This window comes from Salmo trutta, chromosome 29, assembly GCF_901001165.1.
Source record: "Salmo trutta chromosome 29, fSalTru1.1, whole genome shotgun sequence".
In the NCBI taxonomy this organism is placed as follows: Eukaryota; Metazoa; Chordata; class Actinopteri; order Salmoniformes; family Salmonidae; genus Salmo; species Salmo trutta.
This window is the reverse complement of record NC_042985.1, coordinates 2,153,355-2,171,129: the sequence shown is the minus strand read 5'-3', so window position 1 is coordinate 2,171,129 and position 17,775 is coordinate 2,153,355. Positions and strand designations below refer to the sequence as shown.

General features: G+C 44.4%; 1 protein-coding gene across 2 annotated transcripts in view; it reads right to left on the bottom strand.

The window, feature by feature from the left end:
• fsd2 (fibronectin type III and SPRY domain containing 2) overlaps positions 1–17,714 on the bottom strand; it is a 28,161-nt gene extending 10,447 nt beyond the window's left edge. The window contains exons 1-10 of one of the 2 annotated variants that reach the window (XM_029720527.1): positions 17,420–17,714; positions 16,658–16,935; positions 16,052–16,154; positions 14,827–14,922; positions 12,100–12,333; positions 11,519–11,541; positions 10,253–10,374; positions 4,921–5,088; positions 4,175–4,309; positions 3,824–3,974 (exon numbers count right to left, since the gene is read on the bottom strand). In XM_029720527.1, coding sequence (XP_029576387.1) covers positions 3,824–3,974; positions 4,175–4,309; positions 4,921–5,088; positions 10,253–10,374; positions 11,519–11,541; positions 12,100–12,333; positions 14,827–14,922; positions 16,052–16,154; positions 16,658–16,887 — 1,262 coding nt within the window. In that variant the 5' untranslated portion in view covers positions 16,888–16,935; positions 17,420–17,714. Of the gene's footprint in view, positions 1–3,823; positions 3,975–4,174; positions 4,310–4,920; positions 5,089–10,252; positions 10,375–11,518; positions 11,542–12,099; positions 12,334–14,826; positions 14,923–16,051; positions 16,155–16,657; positions 16,936–17,419 lie in introns of those variants that run through there. The other variant, XM_029720528.1, reaches the window with a different exon arrangement.
• Between the last annotated feature and the right edge of the window lie 61 nt (positions 17,715–17,775).

Here is a 17,775-nt window from a genome sequence, read left to right as displayed (position 1 = left end):
ACGTCGGAGTGGCATTGACTAAAATACAGTAGAATAGAATACAGTATATACATATGAGATGAGTAAAGCAGCATGTAAACATTATTAAAGTGACCAGTGATTCAGAGCTGCAGGGAGAACCAATCACATTACAGACCTGCAGGGAGAACCAATCACATTACAGACCTGCAGGGAGAACCAATGGGGAGTAGAACTGATGTCAACTCTTTTTCAGTTTAGTAAATTCAGGAAGTGGATTAAATTCGCAGTGTGTATGTGTGAGTGTGTATGTGTGAGTGTGTATGTGTGTGTGAGTGTGTGTGTGTGAGTGTGTATGTGTGAGTGTGTATGTGTGTGTGAGTGTGTATGTGTGAGTGTGTATGTGTGAGTGTGTATGTGTGTGTGAGTGTGTATGTGTGAGTGTGTATGTGTGAGTGTGTATGTGTGTGTGAGTGTGTATGTGTGAGTGTGTATGTGTGTGTGAGTGTGTATGTGTGTGTGAGTGTGTATGTGTGAGTGTGTATGTGTGAGTGTGTATGTGTGAGTGTGTATGTGTGTGTGAGTGTGTATGTGTGAGTGTGTATGTGTGTGTATGTGTGCGTGAGTGTGTATGTGTGAGTGTGTATGTGTGAGTGTGTATGTGTGAGTGTGTATGTGTGAGTGTGTATGTGTGTGTGAGTATGTGTGAGTGTGTATGTGTGAGTGTGTATGTGTGAGTGTGTATGTGTGAGTGTGTATGTGTGTGTGTGTGTGTGTGTGTGTGTGAGTGTGTATGTGTGAGTGTGTATGTGTGAGTGTGTATGTGTGAGTGTGTATGTGTGTGTGAGTGTGTATGTGTGTGTGAGTGTGTATGTGTGAGTGTGTGTGTGTGAGTGTGTATGTGTGAGTGTGTATGTGTGTGTGAGTGTGTATGTGTGTGTGAGTGTGTATGTGTGTGTGAGTGTTATGTGTGTGTGTGTATGTGTGAGTGTGTATGTGTGAGTGTGTATGTGTGTGTGAGTGTGTATGTGTGTGTGAGTGTTTATGTGTGTGTGTGTATGTGTGTGTGAGTATGTGTGAGTGTGTATGTGTGTGTGAGTATGTGTGAGTGTGTATGTGTGAGTGTGTATGTGTGAGTGTGTATGTGTGAGTGTGTATGTGTGTGTGAGTGTGTATGTGTGAGTGTGTGTGTGTGAGTGTGTATGTGTGTGTGTGAGTGTGTATGTGTGAGTGTGTATGTGTGTGTGAGTGTGTATGTGTGTGTGAGTGTGTATGTGTGTGTGAGTGTGTATGTGTGTGTGAGTATGTGTGAGTGTGTATGTGTGAGTGTGTATGTGTGAGTGTGTATGTGTGAGTGTGTATGTGTGTGTGTATGTGTGTGTGAGTGTGTATGTGTGAGTGTGTATGTGTGAGTGTGTATGTGTGAGTGTGTATGTGTGAGTGTGTATGTGTGTGTGAGTGTGTATGTGTGAGTGTGTGTGTGTGAGTGTGTATGTGTGAGTGTGTATGTGTGTGTGAGTGTGTATGTGTGTGTGAGTGTGTATGTGTGTGTGAGTGTTTATGTGTGTGTGTGTATGTGTGAGTGTGTATGTGTGAGTGTGTATGTGTGTGTGAGTGTGTATGTGTGTGTGAGTGTTTATGTGTGTGTGTGTATGTGTGTGTGAGTATGTGTGAGTGTGTATGTGTGTGTGAGTATGTGTGAGTGTGTATGTGTGAGTGTGTATGTGTGTGTGAGTGTGTGTGTGTGAGTGTGTATGTGTGAGTGTGTATGTGTGAGTGTGTATGTGTGTATGTGTGAGTGTGTATGTGTGAGTGTGTATGTGTGAGTGTGTATGTGTGTGTGAGTGTGTATGTGTGAGTGTGTATGTGTGTGTGAGTGTGTATGTGTGAGTGTGTATGTGTGAGTGTGTGTGTGTGAGTGTGTATGTGTGTGTGTGTGAGTGTGTATGTGTGAGTGTGTATGTGTGTGTGAGTGTGTATGTGTGTGTGAGTGTGTATGTGTGTGTGAGTGTTTATGTGTGTGTGTGTGTGTGTATGTGTGAGTGTGTATGTGTGAGTGTGTATGTGTGAGTGTGTATGTGTGTGTGAGTGTGTATGTGTGAGTGTGTATGTGTGAGTGTGTGAGTGTGTGTGAGTGTGTATGTGTGAGTGTGTGTGTGTGAGTGTGTATGTGTGAGTGTGTATGTGTGTGTGAGTGTGTATGTGTGTGTGAGTGTGTATGTGTGTGTGTGTGTATGTGTGAGTGTGTATGTGTGAGTGTGTATGTGTGTGTGAGTGTGTATGTGTGAGTGTGTGTGTGTGAGTGTGTATGTGTGAGTGTGTATGTGTGTGTGAGTGTGTATGTGTGTGTGAGTGTGTATGTGTGTGTGAGTGTTTATGTGTGTGTGTGTATGTGTGAGTGTGTATGTGTGAGTGTGTATGTGTGTGTGAGTGTGTATGTGTGTGTGAGTGTTTATGTGTGTGTGTGTGTATGTGTGTGTGAGTATGTGTGAGTGTGTATGTGTGTGTGAGTATGTGTGAGTGTGTAAGTGTGAGTGTGTATGTGTGAGTGTGTATGTGTGAGTGTGTATGTGTGTGTGAGTGTGTGTGCGTGAGTGTGTATGTGTGAGTGTGTATGTGTGAGTGTGTATGTGTGTGTGAGTGTGTATGTGTGAGTGTGTATGTGTGTATGTGTGAGTGTGTATGTGTGAGTGTGTATGTGTGAGTGTGTATGTGTGTGTGAGTGTGTATGTGTGAGTGTGTATGTGTGTGTGAGTGTGTATGTGTGAGTGTGTATGTGTGAGTGTGTGTGTGTGAGTGTGTATGTGTGTGTGTGAGTGTGTATGTGTGAGTGTGTATGTGTGTGTGAGTGTGTATGTGTGTGTGAGTGTGTATGTGTGTGTGAGTGTTTATGTGTGTGTGTGTGTATGTGTGAGTGTGTATGTGTGAGTGTGTATGTGTGAGTGTGTATGTGTATGTGTATGTGTGAGTGTGTGAGTGTGTGTGTGTGTGTGAGTGTGTATGTGTGTGTGAGTGTGTATGTGTGTGTGAGTGTGTATGTGTGTGTGAGTGTGTATGTGTGTGTGTATGTGTGAGTGTGTATGTGTGAGTGTGTATGTGTGTGTGAGTGTGTATGTGTGTGTGAGTGTTTATGTGTGTGTGTGTATGTGTGAGTGTGTATGTGTAGGTGTGTGTGAGTGTGTATGTGTGAGTGTGTATGTGTGAGTGTGTATGTGTGAGTGTGTATGTGTGAGTGTGTATGTGTGTGTGTATGTGTGAGTGTGTATGTGTGTGTGAGTGTGTATGTGTGAGTGTGTTTGTGTGAGTGTGTATGTGTGTGTGAGTGTGTATGTGTGAGTGTGTATGTGTGTGTGAGTGTGTATGTGTGAGTGTGTATGTGTGTGTGAGTGTTTATGTGTGAGCGTGTATGTGTGTGTGAGTGTTTATGTGTGAGTGTGTATGTGTGAGTGTGTGAGTGTGTATGTGTGTGTGAGTGTTTATGTGTGAGTGTGTATGTGTGTGTGAGTGTTTATGTGTGAGTGTGTATGTGTGAGTGTGTATGTGTGAGTGTGTATGTGTGTGTGTTTATGTGTGAGTGTGTATGTTTGAGTGTGTATGTGTGAGTGTTTATGTGTGAGTGTTTATGTGTGAGTGTTTATGTGTGAGTGTGTATGTGTGAGTGTGTATGTGTGAGTGTGTATGTGTGCATGTGTATGTGTGCGTGTGTTTGAGTGTGTGTTTATGTGTGAGTGTGTATGTGCGTGTGTTTGTGTGAGTGTGTATGTGTGCGTGTGTTTGAGTGTGTGTTTGTGTGAGTGTGTATGTGTGTGCTTGCAGGCGTACGGGCGTGTGTGGGGGTGTGAGAGTGCATGTGTGTATTTCTTACTCAGTGACCCCACTCTGTCCATCAGTGCCTGTCTCACTCAGCTCTACGGTGTAGGAGTCGACTGGGTTGGTGTTTCCTGACTCCCAGCGAATCAGAGCGGCTTCCGGACAACTGCTACACTCCCTCTGTCTGATGACTGGTGGAGAGGGGACTGGAGGGGGAGGAGAAGAGGGAGCGAGAGAGGGAGATACAGGGGGATTAAAGAGGGAGGGAGAGAGAGCTGAGAGAGCACAGAATTAAAATAGTGCAACCCATTGTATTCAGTTGTGTCTTCCACTGACACATTCCTATTGAAAACCACTGTTAGTCAGTTTGAAAGTGGTGTTCCCTGTAACAGGCCCATGGTTTTACCTGTCACGTAGACAGCCTTCTCACTGGCAGGGCTGATGCCTGTAGTGTTGGTAGCTGTGACCCAGAACTCATACTGCACGTTAGGTAGCAGCTCTCCTACACTACAGTGGGTTTCCTTTACCTTCACATTAAACACTGAGGAGGAGACAACTCACTTCAATCATTTACAACAATACATTACAACGTTTTATTAAAGCCTTATACCTGTTGGTTTAGGTAAAGTAACCGTAGTCTCCCTCATAGGGGAATAGTTGATTACATTAGATTAAATGAATCCTCTTAGAGAGAGATTGAACATTCCAAATAGTACACCCAATATATTGTCTCTGTGTCGGTCCATAATGTCATGAAACATTCAACTGGAATGTCTGTCTATGTTATGTTCTGAATCTATATTCAGATTCTAGGTTCTCATTCTGTTTTACAGGTTGTGACTACTATTTCCAGATTCTATATTCAGATTCTATGTCCAGATTCTATGTTCTGATTCTATGTCCTGATTCTATGTCCTGATTCTACATTCTGATTCTACATTCTGATTCTACATTCTGATTCTACATTCTGATTGTCCATTCGGATTCTCTGTCCTGATTCTACATTCTGATTCTACATTCTGATTGTCCATTCTGATTCTACATTCTGATTCTCTGTTCTGATTCTACATTCTGATTCTACATTCTGATTGTCCATTCTGATTCTCTGTCCTGATTGTAAGTTGTACTGGTTGTGGTTGTACTAGTTGCTACCATCAGGCCCCTTGGTGCTGTCTGCAGCCGGTGTGTCCTCCAGGACAGGTCTGTAGTAGAGCTCGTAGTATTCCACAGAGTCGTCTGAGAACAGGCTCCAGCACACACGCAGAGACGTCCGCGAGGCCGAGTTAGACACCTGGGGGTTGATGACCGGGGCAGATGGGGCTGGAATGACATAGCAAACATGATATCATGTTACAATCACATCAAGATTAAAATCAGAAACATGATCGTGACATTACAGAGAGAGAGTAATACCTTTATGTGAATTAGTTTGTACTGCATTCATGTTTTATTTTCCTCCACAGAGGTTTATTTCATGGTCTTGACACTTTTCTAAGTGACTGTGACAACATAATACTAAGTCTCTATTTCATTGATTTTCACACTGCGCTCTCCCCACAGCCAATTTTAAACACAAAGGACTTTATTAAGACTATTTTATTACAGGATTTTTCTACATTTTGAAACTTCTCTCAAATGTGTGTCCTTCTGTGGAATCAGAGATTGTGAGAAACAAAACAAAGCTGTCTGAGGTGAGTCACCAAGTGAATCAAAGATAGACACACGTCACAGACTAGTGCATTCCTAATGACACCCTATTCCCTGGTTCAGTACCTTGGACTAGATCTTTACAGGCCCTGGTCAACAGAATATAGGAAACAGGGCCCTGGTCAACAGAATATAGGGAACAGGGCCCTGGTCAACACTATGTAGGGAACAGGGCCCTGGTCAACACTATATAGGGAACAGGGCCCTGGTCAACAGAATATAGGGAACAGGGCCCTGGTCAACACTATATAGGGAACAGGGCCCTGGTCAGCAGAATATAGGAACAGGGCCCTGGTCAACAGAATATAGGGAACAGGGCCTTGGTCAACACTATATAGGGAACAGGGCCCTGGTCAGCAGAATATAGGAACAGGGCCCTGGTCAACAGAATATAGGGAACAGGGCCCTGGTCAGCAGAATATAGGGAACAGGGCCCTGGTCAACAGAATATAGGGAACAGGGCCCTGGTCAGCAGAATATAGGGAACAGGGCCCTGGTCAACACTATATAGGGATCAGGGCCCTGGTCAACACTATATAGGGAACAGGGCCCTGGTCAACACTATATAGGGAACAGGGCGCCTGGTCAACAGAATATAGGGAACAGGGCCCTGGTCAACAGAATATAGGGAACAGGGTCCTGGTCAACACTATATAGGGAACAGGGCCCTGGTCAACACTATATAGGGAACAGGGCCCTGGTCAACACTATATAGGGAACAGGGCCCTGGTCAACACTATATAGGGAACAGGGCCCTGGTCAACACTATATAGGGAACAGGGCCTTGGTCAACACTATATAGGGAACAGGGCCCTGGTCAACACTATATAGGGAACAAGGTGCCATTTGAAGCACACAGCCATAATCTCTCTTCAGACAGACTGACATCACAGCCATAATCTCTCTTCAGACAGACTGACATCACAGCCACAATCTCTTTTCAGACAGACTGACGTCACAGCCATAATCTCTCTTCAGACAGACTGACATCACAGCCATAATCTCTTTTCAGACAGACTGATGTCACAGCCATAATCTCTCTTCAGACAGACTGACGTCACAGCCATAATCTCTCTTCAGACAGACTGACATCACAGCCATAATCTCTCTTCAGACAGACTGACATCACAGCCATAATCTCTTTTCAGACAGACTGACGTCACAGCCATAATCTCTTTTCAGACAGACTGACGTCACAGCCATAATCTCTCTTCAGACAGACTGACATCACAGCCATAATCTCTTTTCAGACAGACTGACATCACAGCCATAATCTCTCTTCAGACAGACTGACATCACAGCCATAATCTCTCTTCAGACAGACTGACATCACAGCCATAATCTCTCTTCAGACAGACTGACATCACAGCCATAATCTCTCTTCAGACAGACTGACATCACAGCCATAATCTCTTTTCAGACAGACTGACATCACAGCCATAATCTCTCTTCAGACAGACTGACTTCACAGCCATAATCTCTCTTCAGACAGACTGATGTCACAGCCATAATCTCTCTTCAGACAGACTGACGTCACAGCCATAATCTCTCTTCAGACAGACTGACATCACAGCCATAATCTCTTTTCAGACAGACTGACATCACAGCCATAATCTCTCTTCAGACAGACTGACATCACAGCCATAATCTCTTTTCAGACAGACTGACATCACAGCCATAATCTCTCTTCAGACAGACTGACATCACAGCCATAATCTCTCTTCAGACAGACTGACATCACAGCCATAATCTCTCTTCAGACAGACTGACATCACAGCCATAATCTATTTCAGACAGACTGACATCACAGCCATAATCTCTCTTCAGACAGACTGACATCACAGCCATAATCTCTTTTCAGACAGACTGACGTCACAGCCATAATCTCTCTTCAGACAGACTGACATCACAGCCATAATCTCTTTTCAGACAGACTGACATCACAGCCATAATCTCTCTTCAGACAGACTGACATCACAGCCATAATCTCTTTTCAGACAGACTGACATCACAGCCATAATCTCTCTTCAGACAGACTGACATCACAGCCATAATCTCTTTTCAGACAGACTGATGTCACAGCCATAATCTCTCTTCAGACAGACTGACATCACAGCCATAATCTCTCTTCAGACAGACTGACATCACAGCCATAATCTCTCTTCAGACAGACTGACATCACAGCCATAATCTCTCTTCAGACAGACTGACATCACAGCCATAATCTCTTTTCAGACAGACTGACATCACAGCCATAATCTCTCTACAGACAGACTGACATCACAGCCATAATCTCTCTTCAGACAGACTGACATCACAGCCATAATCTCTTTTCAGACAGACTGACGTCACAGCCATAATCTCTTTTCAGACAGACTGACATCACAGCCATAATCTCTCTTCAGACAGACTGACATCACAGCCATAATCTCTTTTCAGACAGACTGACATCACAGCCATAATCTCTCTTCAGACAGACTGACATCACAGCCATAATCTCTTTTCAGACAGACTGACATCAAGGCCATAATCTCTCTTCAGACAGACTGACATCACAGCCATAATCTCTCTTCAGACAGACTGACATCACAGCCATAATCTATTTTCAGACAGACGACATCACAGCCATAATCTCTCTTCAGACAGACTGACATCACAGCCATAATCTCTTTTCAGACAGACTGACGTCACAGCCATAATCTCTCTTCAGACAGACTGACATCACAGCCATAATCTCTCTTCAGACAGACTGACGTCACAGCCATAATCTCTCTTCAGACAGACTGACATCACAGCCATAATCTCTCTTCAGACAGACTGACATCACAGCCATAATCTATTTTCAGACAGACTGACATCACAGCCATAATCTCTCTTCAGACAGACTGACATCACAGCCATAATCTCTCTTCAGACAGACTGACATCACAGCCATAATCTCTCTTCAGACAGACTGACATCACAGCCATAATCTATTTTCAGACAGACTGACATCACAGCCATAATCTCTCTTCAGACAGACTGACATCACAGCCATAATCTCTCTTCAGACAGACTGACATCACAGCCATAATCTATTTTCAGACAGACTGACATCACAGCCATAATATCTCTTCAGACAGACTGACATCACAGCCATAATCTCTTTTCAGACAGACTGACGTCACAGCTATAATCTCTCTTCAGACAGACTGACATCACAGCCATAATCTCTCTTCAGACAGACTGATGTCACAGCCATAATCTCTCTTCAGACAGACTGACATCACAGCCATAATCTCTCTTCAGACAGACTGACATCACAGCCATAATCTCTTTTCAGACAGACTGACATCACAGCCATAATCTCTCTTCAGACAGACTGACATCACAGCCATAATCTCTCTTCAGACAGACTGACATCACAGCCATAATCTCTCTTCAGACAGACTGATGTCACAGCCATAATCTCTTTTCAGACAGACTGATGTCACAGCCAGCCTCAACAAACATTAGCTACAGAAGCAGTATGAAGATTGCTTGTGTCCCAAATGGCACCCTATTCCCTATGTAGTGCACTGCTTTTGACCAATAGGCTCTGGTCCAACGTAGTGTTCTATTTGGGAATTGAGGGCCATTTGAGACACAATCATTGACTCAGTCAAACTTCAGCAGAATGAAAGCATCACCCAAAAGTGCCTGACTCGTCACTCCAGTGGCCTTATATAATTAAATACTCAGGGAAATTAAATCACTTTTTCATCAAAGTCATTTGTTTCTAAGCAACCAAACTCCCCAAGCTAACCTCCATTTATATAAAAGGTAGAGTTTGGAGTCTGGAAGGATTTCTCCGGGGCTCTGCTCTGCTCTGTTCCAAGCTCATACTCCTGATCTAAATCAGGGACGGGCAACTTTGATGTGGGTGGGGGCCACAAATAATCTGAACTCATCATGGGGGGCCTGCAGTGGCTCGCGGGTCTGCGTATCCACATCCATACCCCCACCTTGCCAGCAAAACATTTTAGCGGCCCCCCTCTTGACAACGGAGAGAAAAAGGTTTTAGAGTTAATTTTTAATTTCCTGTAATTCTACACATCATGGCATAACGCGTAGAGAACATTTTGTCGTTTTAAAGCAAGAATGCGGCAAATCTACATATTTTGCCATGGGGCGGGGAGAAGATTTTGCAATTTTATAACACATTTCATGCAATTCTATTCATTTTGCCATGGGGCGGAGAGAAACATTTGCAGTTTTACATCTTATTTCCTGCAATTCTAGACATTTTGGCATAGGATGGAGAGAAATGCTTGAGTCCCCTGACCAAAATACAAAAAATATGTTTTTTATTTTAGACTTTGTAAATTGATCAGTTGCCCATCCATGGCCTAAATCTAATTGCGTTTAAAAATAAAAGTATACTTAACATTTATTTAACTAGGTAAGTCAGTTAAGAACAAATTCTTATTTACAATGACGGCCTACCCCGGCCAAACCCGGACGACACTGGGCCAATTGGGTGGGTGGGTGGATGAATGGATGGGTGGGTGTATGGAAGGATGAATGGATGGGTGGGTGGGTTTGTGGGTGGGTGGAAGGATGGGTTGATTGACTGAAGGGTGGGTGAGTGGGTGGGTGTATGGAAGGATGGTTTGATTGATTGATGGGTGGGTGGGTGGGTGGGTGTGTGGAAGGATGGTTTGATTGATTGATGGGTGGGTGGGTGGGTGTGTGGAAGGATGGTTTGATTGATTGATGGGTGGGTGGGTGGAAGGATGGGTTGATTGATTGATCAGACCTGGTACGATGTTGATGGAGTCCATCATGGTCTTGACGTCTGACAGGTCAGCGAGGGGCATGTCAAACTCCAGAGGGGTCACCAGCGTCAGGTCAGGCTTCTCCTTTGCAAACTCCTCAATTCTGATTAGGCAAACAAAACATCAATCAGCCATAACCTTGATTCTGAATCGACAAAACGCACCCAAGTCAGCAAACTCCTTGATTGTGATTGGACAAACAAAACACCTGTCAGCAAACTTCTCAATTCTGATTGGACAAACAGACCTGTATTCAGTGAGGTGAAACGTTCAGAACATTGCATATAGAAATGGAACGAATAGAGCTGACAAGATGCCCAATTTTACAGAACGAAAAATCATACCTGTTCTACAAAATTGATTTCTATCCAAATGTTTTGTAACGTTGCAACCTTCTGAACAGAGCCCACCTAAAACGACACTGAAATGAACATTGGATGTAGCATCATGCGTCATCATGCTATTCAAAACATAAGCTATGTCAACAAACCCTCTTCAACATCAAACACATTCATTATACTGCTTAGTTTAAATTAGTTGAATTAGTTGGCTAATTAGGATCGGAAGCTATTTTGGTTTCAGAATGAGCGTTGATGACATCAAACATAACCTGCAATATTATCCTAATGAAACACTCCTAATCAGGCTGTTACACGGTTCACAGCAAATCACATGATTACACTGTTGTTAACCAGACTCACTACCATGCAGTTGTAAACAAACACTTATAATAGTGTTGTTATAGCCTGGTCCCAGATCTCTTTGTGCCTTGCCAACTCCTATGGTCATGGTCAAGCAACAAGATAACACACATGGATCTAGCATGTTGGCAAGAGAACAAACAGATCTGGAACCAGACTAAAATGGATCTGGAACCAGGATAAAATGGATCTGGAACCAGGATAAAATGGATCTGGAACCAGGATAAAATAGATCTGGAACCAGGATAAAATGGATCTGAAACCAGGATAAAATGGATCTGGAACCAGGATAAAATGGATCTGAAACCAGGATAAAATGGATCTGGAACCAGGATAAAATGGATCTGGAACCAGGATAAAATAGATCTGAAACCAGGATAAAATGGATCTGGAACCAGGATAAAATGGATCTGGAACCAGGCTAGTTCAGTTATATTCACAGGCTAGCAATGTTAGTCTCCTTACAGTATAGTATAGTGTAGTATAGTATAGTATAGTTCTGTTGTAGTCTCAGGCAGCAGTGTTAATCTCCTTTAAGTACTTTACCTCTTCATGGTGGGCATAACAGCCTGTCAAGGGAAAGTTCACAACATCAAACGTCAACTCCTCCAGTGGTCATTAACATTTTAAGGTTCATAAAACCTTTAACTGGCAGATTAAAACATCACAAAGACCACAGAATATACAGTCAGTTGCCAGTTTATTAGGTACACCACCCCGTTCACGAAAATGGTTCACTCCTACAGACAGTGAGTCATGTTGCCGTGGCTTGCTATATAAAGCAGGCAGACAGGCATTGAGGCATTCAGTTACTGTTCGATTGAACGTTAGAATGGGCTAAACGAGTGACCGAAGCACATTTTAACGTCGTCATAGCCAGGTGCGCTGGTTCCAGTATCTCAGAAACAGCCGGCCGGCCTCCTGGGCTTTTCACTCACGACAGTGTCTAGGTGTGGGTGTGTCTGTCACACCCAGAATGGTGTGACAAACAAAAAACATAACTCATAGCAAAACAAAGTTATCATAAACTTTTTAACGTTTCAAAGTTATTTCAAGTTATAAAGCTATATTAGCAATTCAATGATTTAATCTTGAATAAGTCATTCTGACAACCCACTACAACAGACCTGTAGAAAGAGTCGTTTGTCCTCGGTGCGGTACAGTTCCTGGGCGGTCTCAATCAGGTCCTTGGATGCGTCCAGGGTGCGTCCGCAGCCCAGCAGCTGAGTGTACAAGGCCTCCAACTTCCTCTTCTTCTCCTCCCCCAGTGCAGCGGCTCGCTCGTCGTAACGATGGGATAACGTCTGTAGAACATCGTTGCAGTGCTGCTCCAGGTGTTGCTCCTGACGACCAAAATTCTCCTGAAAGATATGAAACGTTTCATTAAGCGATGGTCAGGGGCTCCCAAACGGGGTTTGCTCACAGATCCATGGTTGAAAACCCATAGATGTGTCTTTGTTATGTGTGTACTGTGGTTGTTGTGTCAGTAGTAGTGGTTGTTGTGTCAGTAGTAGTGGTTGTTGTGTCAGTAGTAGTGGTTGTTGTGTCAGTGATAGTGGTTGTTGTGTCAGTGATAGTGGTTGTTGTGTCAGTAGTAGTGGTGGTTGTGTCAGTAGTAGTGGTTGATGTGTCAGTAAAAGTGGTTGTTGTGTCAGTAGTAGTGGTTGTTGTATCAGTAATAGTGGTGGTTGTTGTGTCAGTAGTAGCGGTGGTTGTGTCAGTAGTAGTGGTGGTTGTGTCAGTAGTAGTGGTGGTTGTGTCAGTAGTAGTGGTTGTTGTGTCAGTGATAGTGGTTGTTGTGTCAGTAGTAGTGGTGGTTGTTGTGTCAGTAGTAGTGGTTGTTGTGTCAGTAATAGTGGTTGTTGTGTCAGTAGTAGTGGTGGTTGTTGTGTCAGTAGTAGTGGTTGTTGTGTCAGTAATAGTGGTTGTTGTGTCAGTAATAGTGGTGGTTGTTGTGTCAGTAATAGTGGTGGTTGTTGTGTCAGTAATAGTGGTGGTTGTGTCAGTAGTAGTGGTTGTTGTGTCAGTAATAGTGGTTGTTGTGTCAGTAGTAGTGGTTGTTGTGTCAGTAGTAGTGGTTGTTGTGTCAGTAATAGTGGTGGTTGTTGTGTCAGTAGTAGTGGTTGTTGTGTCAGTAGTAGTGGTTGTTGTGTCAGTGATAGTGGTTGTTGTGTCAGTAGTAGTGGTGGTTGTGTCAGTAGTAGTGGTGGTTGTGTCAGTAGTAGTGGTTGTTGTGTCAGTGATAGTGGTTGTTGTGTCAGTAGTAGTGGTGGTTGTTGTGTCAGTAGTAGTGGTTGTTGTGTCAGTAATAGTGATTGTTGTGTCAGTAGTAGTGGTGGTTGTTGTGTCAGTAGTAGTGGTTGTTGTGTCAGTAATAGTGGTTGTTGTGTCAGTAATAGTGCTGGTTGTTGTGTCAGTAATAGTGGTTGTTGTGTCAGCAGTAGTGGTTGTTGTGTCAGTAGTAGTGGTTGTTGTGTCAGTAGTAGTGGTTGTTGTGTCAGTAATAGTGGTGGTTGTGTCAGTAATAGTGGTGGTTGTTGTGTCAGTAATAGTGATTGTTGTGTCAGTAGTAGTGGTTGTTGTGTCAGTAGTAGTGGTTGTTGTGTCAGTAGTAGTGGTTGTTGTGTCAGTGATAGTGGTTGTTGTGTCAGTAGTAGTGGTTGTTGTGTCAGTAGCAGTGGTTGTTGTGTCAGTAATAGTGGTTGTTGTGTCAGTAGTAGTGGTTGTTGTGTCAGTAATAGTGGTGGTTGTTGTGTCAGTAATAGTGGTTGTTGTGTCAGTAATAGTGGTTGTTGTGTCAGTGGTAGTGGTTGTTGTGTCAGTAGTAGTGGTTGTTGTGTCAGTGATAGTGGTTGTTGTGTCAGTAGTAGTGGTTGTTGTGTCAGTAGTATGGGTTGCTGTGTCAGTAATAGTGGTTGTTGTGTCAGTAGTAGTGGTTGTTGTGTCAGTAATAGTGGTTGTTGTGTCAGTGATAGTGGTTGTTGTGTCAGTGATAGTGGTTGTTGTGTCAGTAGTAGTGGTTGTTGTGTCAGTAGTAGTGGTTGTTGTGTCAGTAGCAGTGGTTGTTGTGTCAGTGATAGTGGTTGTTGTGTCAGTAGTAGTGGTTGTTGTGTCAGTAGTAGTGGTTGTTGTGTCAGTAGTAGTGGTTGTTGTGTCAGTAGTAGTGGTTGTTGTGTCAGTAGTAGTGGTTGTTGTGTCAGTAGTATTGGTTGTTGTGTTAGTAATAGGGGTTGCTGTGTCAGTAGTAGTGGTTGTTGTGTCAGTAGTAGTGGTTGTTGTGTCAGTAGTAGTGGTTGTTGTGTCAGTAATAGGGGTTGCTGTGTCAGTAGTAGTGGTTGTTGTGTCAGTTGTAGTGGTTGTTGTGTCAGTAGTAGTGGTTGTTGTGTCAGTAATAGTGGTGGTTGTTGTGTCAGTAGTAGTGGTTGTTGTGTCAGTAGTAGTGGTTGTTGTGTCAGTAGTGGTGGTTGTTGTGTCAGTAGTAGTGGTTGTTGTGTCAGTAGTAGTGGTTGTTGTGTCAGTAGTAGTGGTTGTTGTGTCAGTAGTAGTGGTTGTTGTGTCAGTAATAGTGGTTGTTGTGTCAGTAATAGTGGTTGTTGTGTCAGTAGTAGTGGTTGTTGTGTCAGTAATAGTGGTGGTTGTTGTGTCAGTAATAGTGGTTGTTGTGTCAGTAATAGTGGTTGTTGTGTCAGCAGTAGTGGTTGTTGTGTCAGTAGTAGTGGTTGTTGTGTCAGTAATAGTGGTTGTTGCGTCAGTAATAGTGGTTGTTGTGTCAGTAGTAGTGGTTGTTGTGTCAGTAGTAGTGGTTGTTGTGTCAGTAATAGTGGTTGTTGTGTCAGTAATAGTGGTTGTTGTACCTCCACAGTGAGGAAGATCTCTTCTAGATGTCCTGCAAAGTTCTCCATCTCCACCACCTTCTCCTCCAGCTTAGTCCTGATGTTATTCACCTTGTTCTGAAGGCACAGCAGAAATGAACTCTTACAGAGGGTCAAGGGTCGCCTGAGGGCAAATCTGTTTGTGCTCTCGCCAACTTCTGTTGTGCCGTCACGCCAAACAATGCCTGTAGAAGTTGGCAGGAGAGCACACACAGACTGGCACTCAGGCTAGATTAAGGGTATATTCACATGGAATTAACACACACACACACCTTCCCCTACCTCCGACTCAACACACACCCTCCCCTTCCTCCGACTCAACACACACCCTCCCCTTCCTCCGACTCATCACACACCCTCCCCTTCCTCCGACTCAACACACACCCTCCCCTTCCTCCGACTCAACACACACCCTCCCCTTCCTCCGACTCAACACACACCCTCCCCTACCTCCGACTCAACACACACCTTCCCCTTCCTCTGACTCAACACACACCCTCCCCTTCCTCCGACTCAACACACACCCTCCCCTACCTCCGACTCAACACACACCCTCCCCTTCCTCCGACTCAACACACACCCTCCCCTTCCTCCGACTCAACACACAACCTCCCCTACCTCCGACTCAACACACACCTTCCCCTCCCTCTGACTCAACACACACCCTCCCCTTCTTCTGACTCATCACACACCCTCCCCTTCCTCCGACTCATCACACACCTTCCCCTTCCTCCGACTCAACACACACCCTCCCCTACCTCCGACTCATCACACACCTTCCCCTTCCTCCGACTCATCACACACCCTCCCCTACCTCCAAGTCATCACACACCTTCCCCTTTCTCCGACTCATCACACACCCTCCCCTTCCTCCGACTCAACACACACCCTCCCCTTCCTCTGACTCAACACACACCCTCCCCTTCCTCTGACTCAACACACACCCTCCCCTTCCTCTGACTCATCACACACCCTCCCCTTCCTCCGACTCATCACACACCCTCCCCTTCTTCTGACTCAACACACACCCTCCCCTTCCTCCGACTCATCACACACCCTTCCCCTTCTTCTGACTCAACACACACCCTCCCCTTCCTCCGACTCAACACACACCTTCCCCTTCCTCTGACTCAACACACCCCCTCCCCTACCTCCGACTCAACACACACCCTCCCCTTCCTCTGACTCAACACACACCCTCCCCTACCTCCGACTCCTTGTGCTCCTCAAACACGTCATCGTGTCCGTCCACAGAGCTGTCAGGTGATGGAGTTCCCTCCTCATCTGAAGACGGGACATACGCCTCAAACCTGATGATGATTGCTTTATTGTATCCATTATTAAATGATTGATGCATGCAACATGTCATGCAAAGATTACATACATAGTGCATTAGACACTGGGATGGCAGTAGCCTTGGTGGCGGTAGCCTTGGTGGCGGTAGCCTTGGTGGCAGTGGCCTTGGTGTCAGTAGCCTTGGTGGCGGTAGCCTTGGTGGCAGTGGCCTTGGTGTCAGTAGCCTTGGTGGCAGTAGCCTTGAGGTTTAAGAGGCGGGCCAGTAACCAGAGGTTTGCCGGTTCGAACCCCTGAACCCCTGCCTGCAGGGGAAATCTTCAGGGAGTGAGCCGGAAGCCGGAGGATCCTGTACACTACCTACTACTGTTGTGCCCTTGAGCAAGGCACTTTACCCCTAAGTACCCCTCGCAGCCTGTGATGTTTGTGTTGGGTATCAGGTTGGGTAACTGTGACAGCAACAAATAAAAACATAATATCTGTGCAAATGGACCAATAAAGCAAGTGTTGTATTACGGACCTTAGAGAGTCGTTGGTATCCGTGGAGAAACGCTGGGAGGTAGAGGACAACTCTCTAGTCTCTGTTCTCTCTGACACCACTACGAAGGCCTCTTTGGTAGGGAGATCCCTGTTCACCTCCTCCTCCTTCACCTCCTCCTGGTGCTCCTCCCCATGCTCCTCGTCTCCACTCAGCACCTCCTCAGTGATGACATCCAGCCTGCTTCCTGTGTAGACCTCATACAGGTCCATGATGGGAGGAGGAGGGTGGAGGTACTGTGGTGGAGGTACTGTGGTGGACTGGGCAATCAAATGAAACATGTCAGATTAATATTTTTCCACTAAGGACCAGGAAGTAGGTATTGGAAGTAGGTATTGTCAAATATTTTGATGTTCTATTTACCCAACATTAACCAACCAGTCATTCACTTGTGTAAATTTGATATGCCTTTAAAAATAAGTATAAATATTTAATTAGTTAACTTATGGAAGCCATGCAAAGAGTTCATTATTTGCAATCAAAACAAGCATGATTCATAGTCTTAATGTTTAGAAAAACACTTGTTCAGAAAGAACTGTACACAGTGATGACAATTAAAGGAGGGTTTGCTTCTCTAACATCCTGGACCTCTGTCAAAACATGGATCAGGCATGCTGTACACATAAACTCAACACACCATTTAAACTATGCTGGAGTTTCAGATTTATTTGCTATAATTATGACTAGATATATCAGTTATTATAGCCTAGTTGTTACTAAATCAAAAACACCGGTTACGTTTACCTTGGTGATAAATTATTCAATATCTCCCCCAGTAACGTCGATTCAGGGCGACCATTGACAGTGTTTTTGACAGGCTAACCAAGGAAGCGAATACAGTTTGTGACAAATATAGCAGGAACCCCAACTGTTATGCACACAGATCAAGTGTCAGCATGGGTATTTGACATAGTGCCAAAATCTGCCTGTAGTCGCCTAATAGAGTGATAATATTGTATTTAATCGAATAGTATTTGATTGTGAATGTGGTCATTATTTTCTTGAAGGCGACCCATTGTATAAAATATTCAAATCTCTTGGCATAAATCCTTGATACATTATAGCGAATCAAATCAGCTGTGGAATTCCCCCTGAGCATG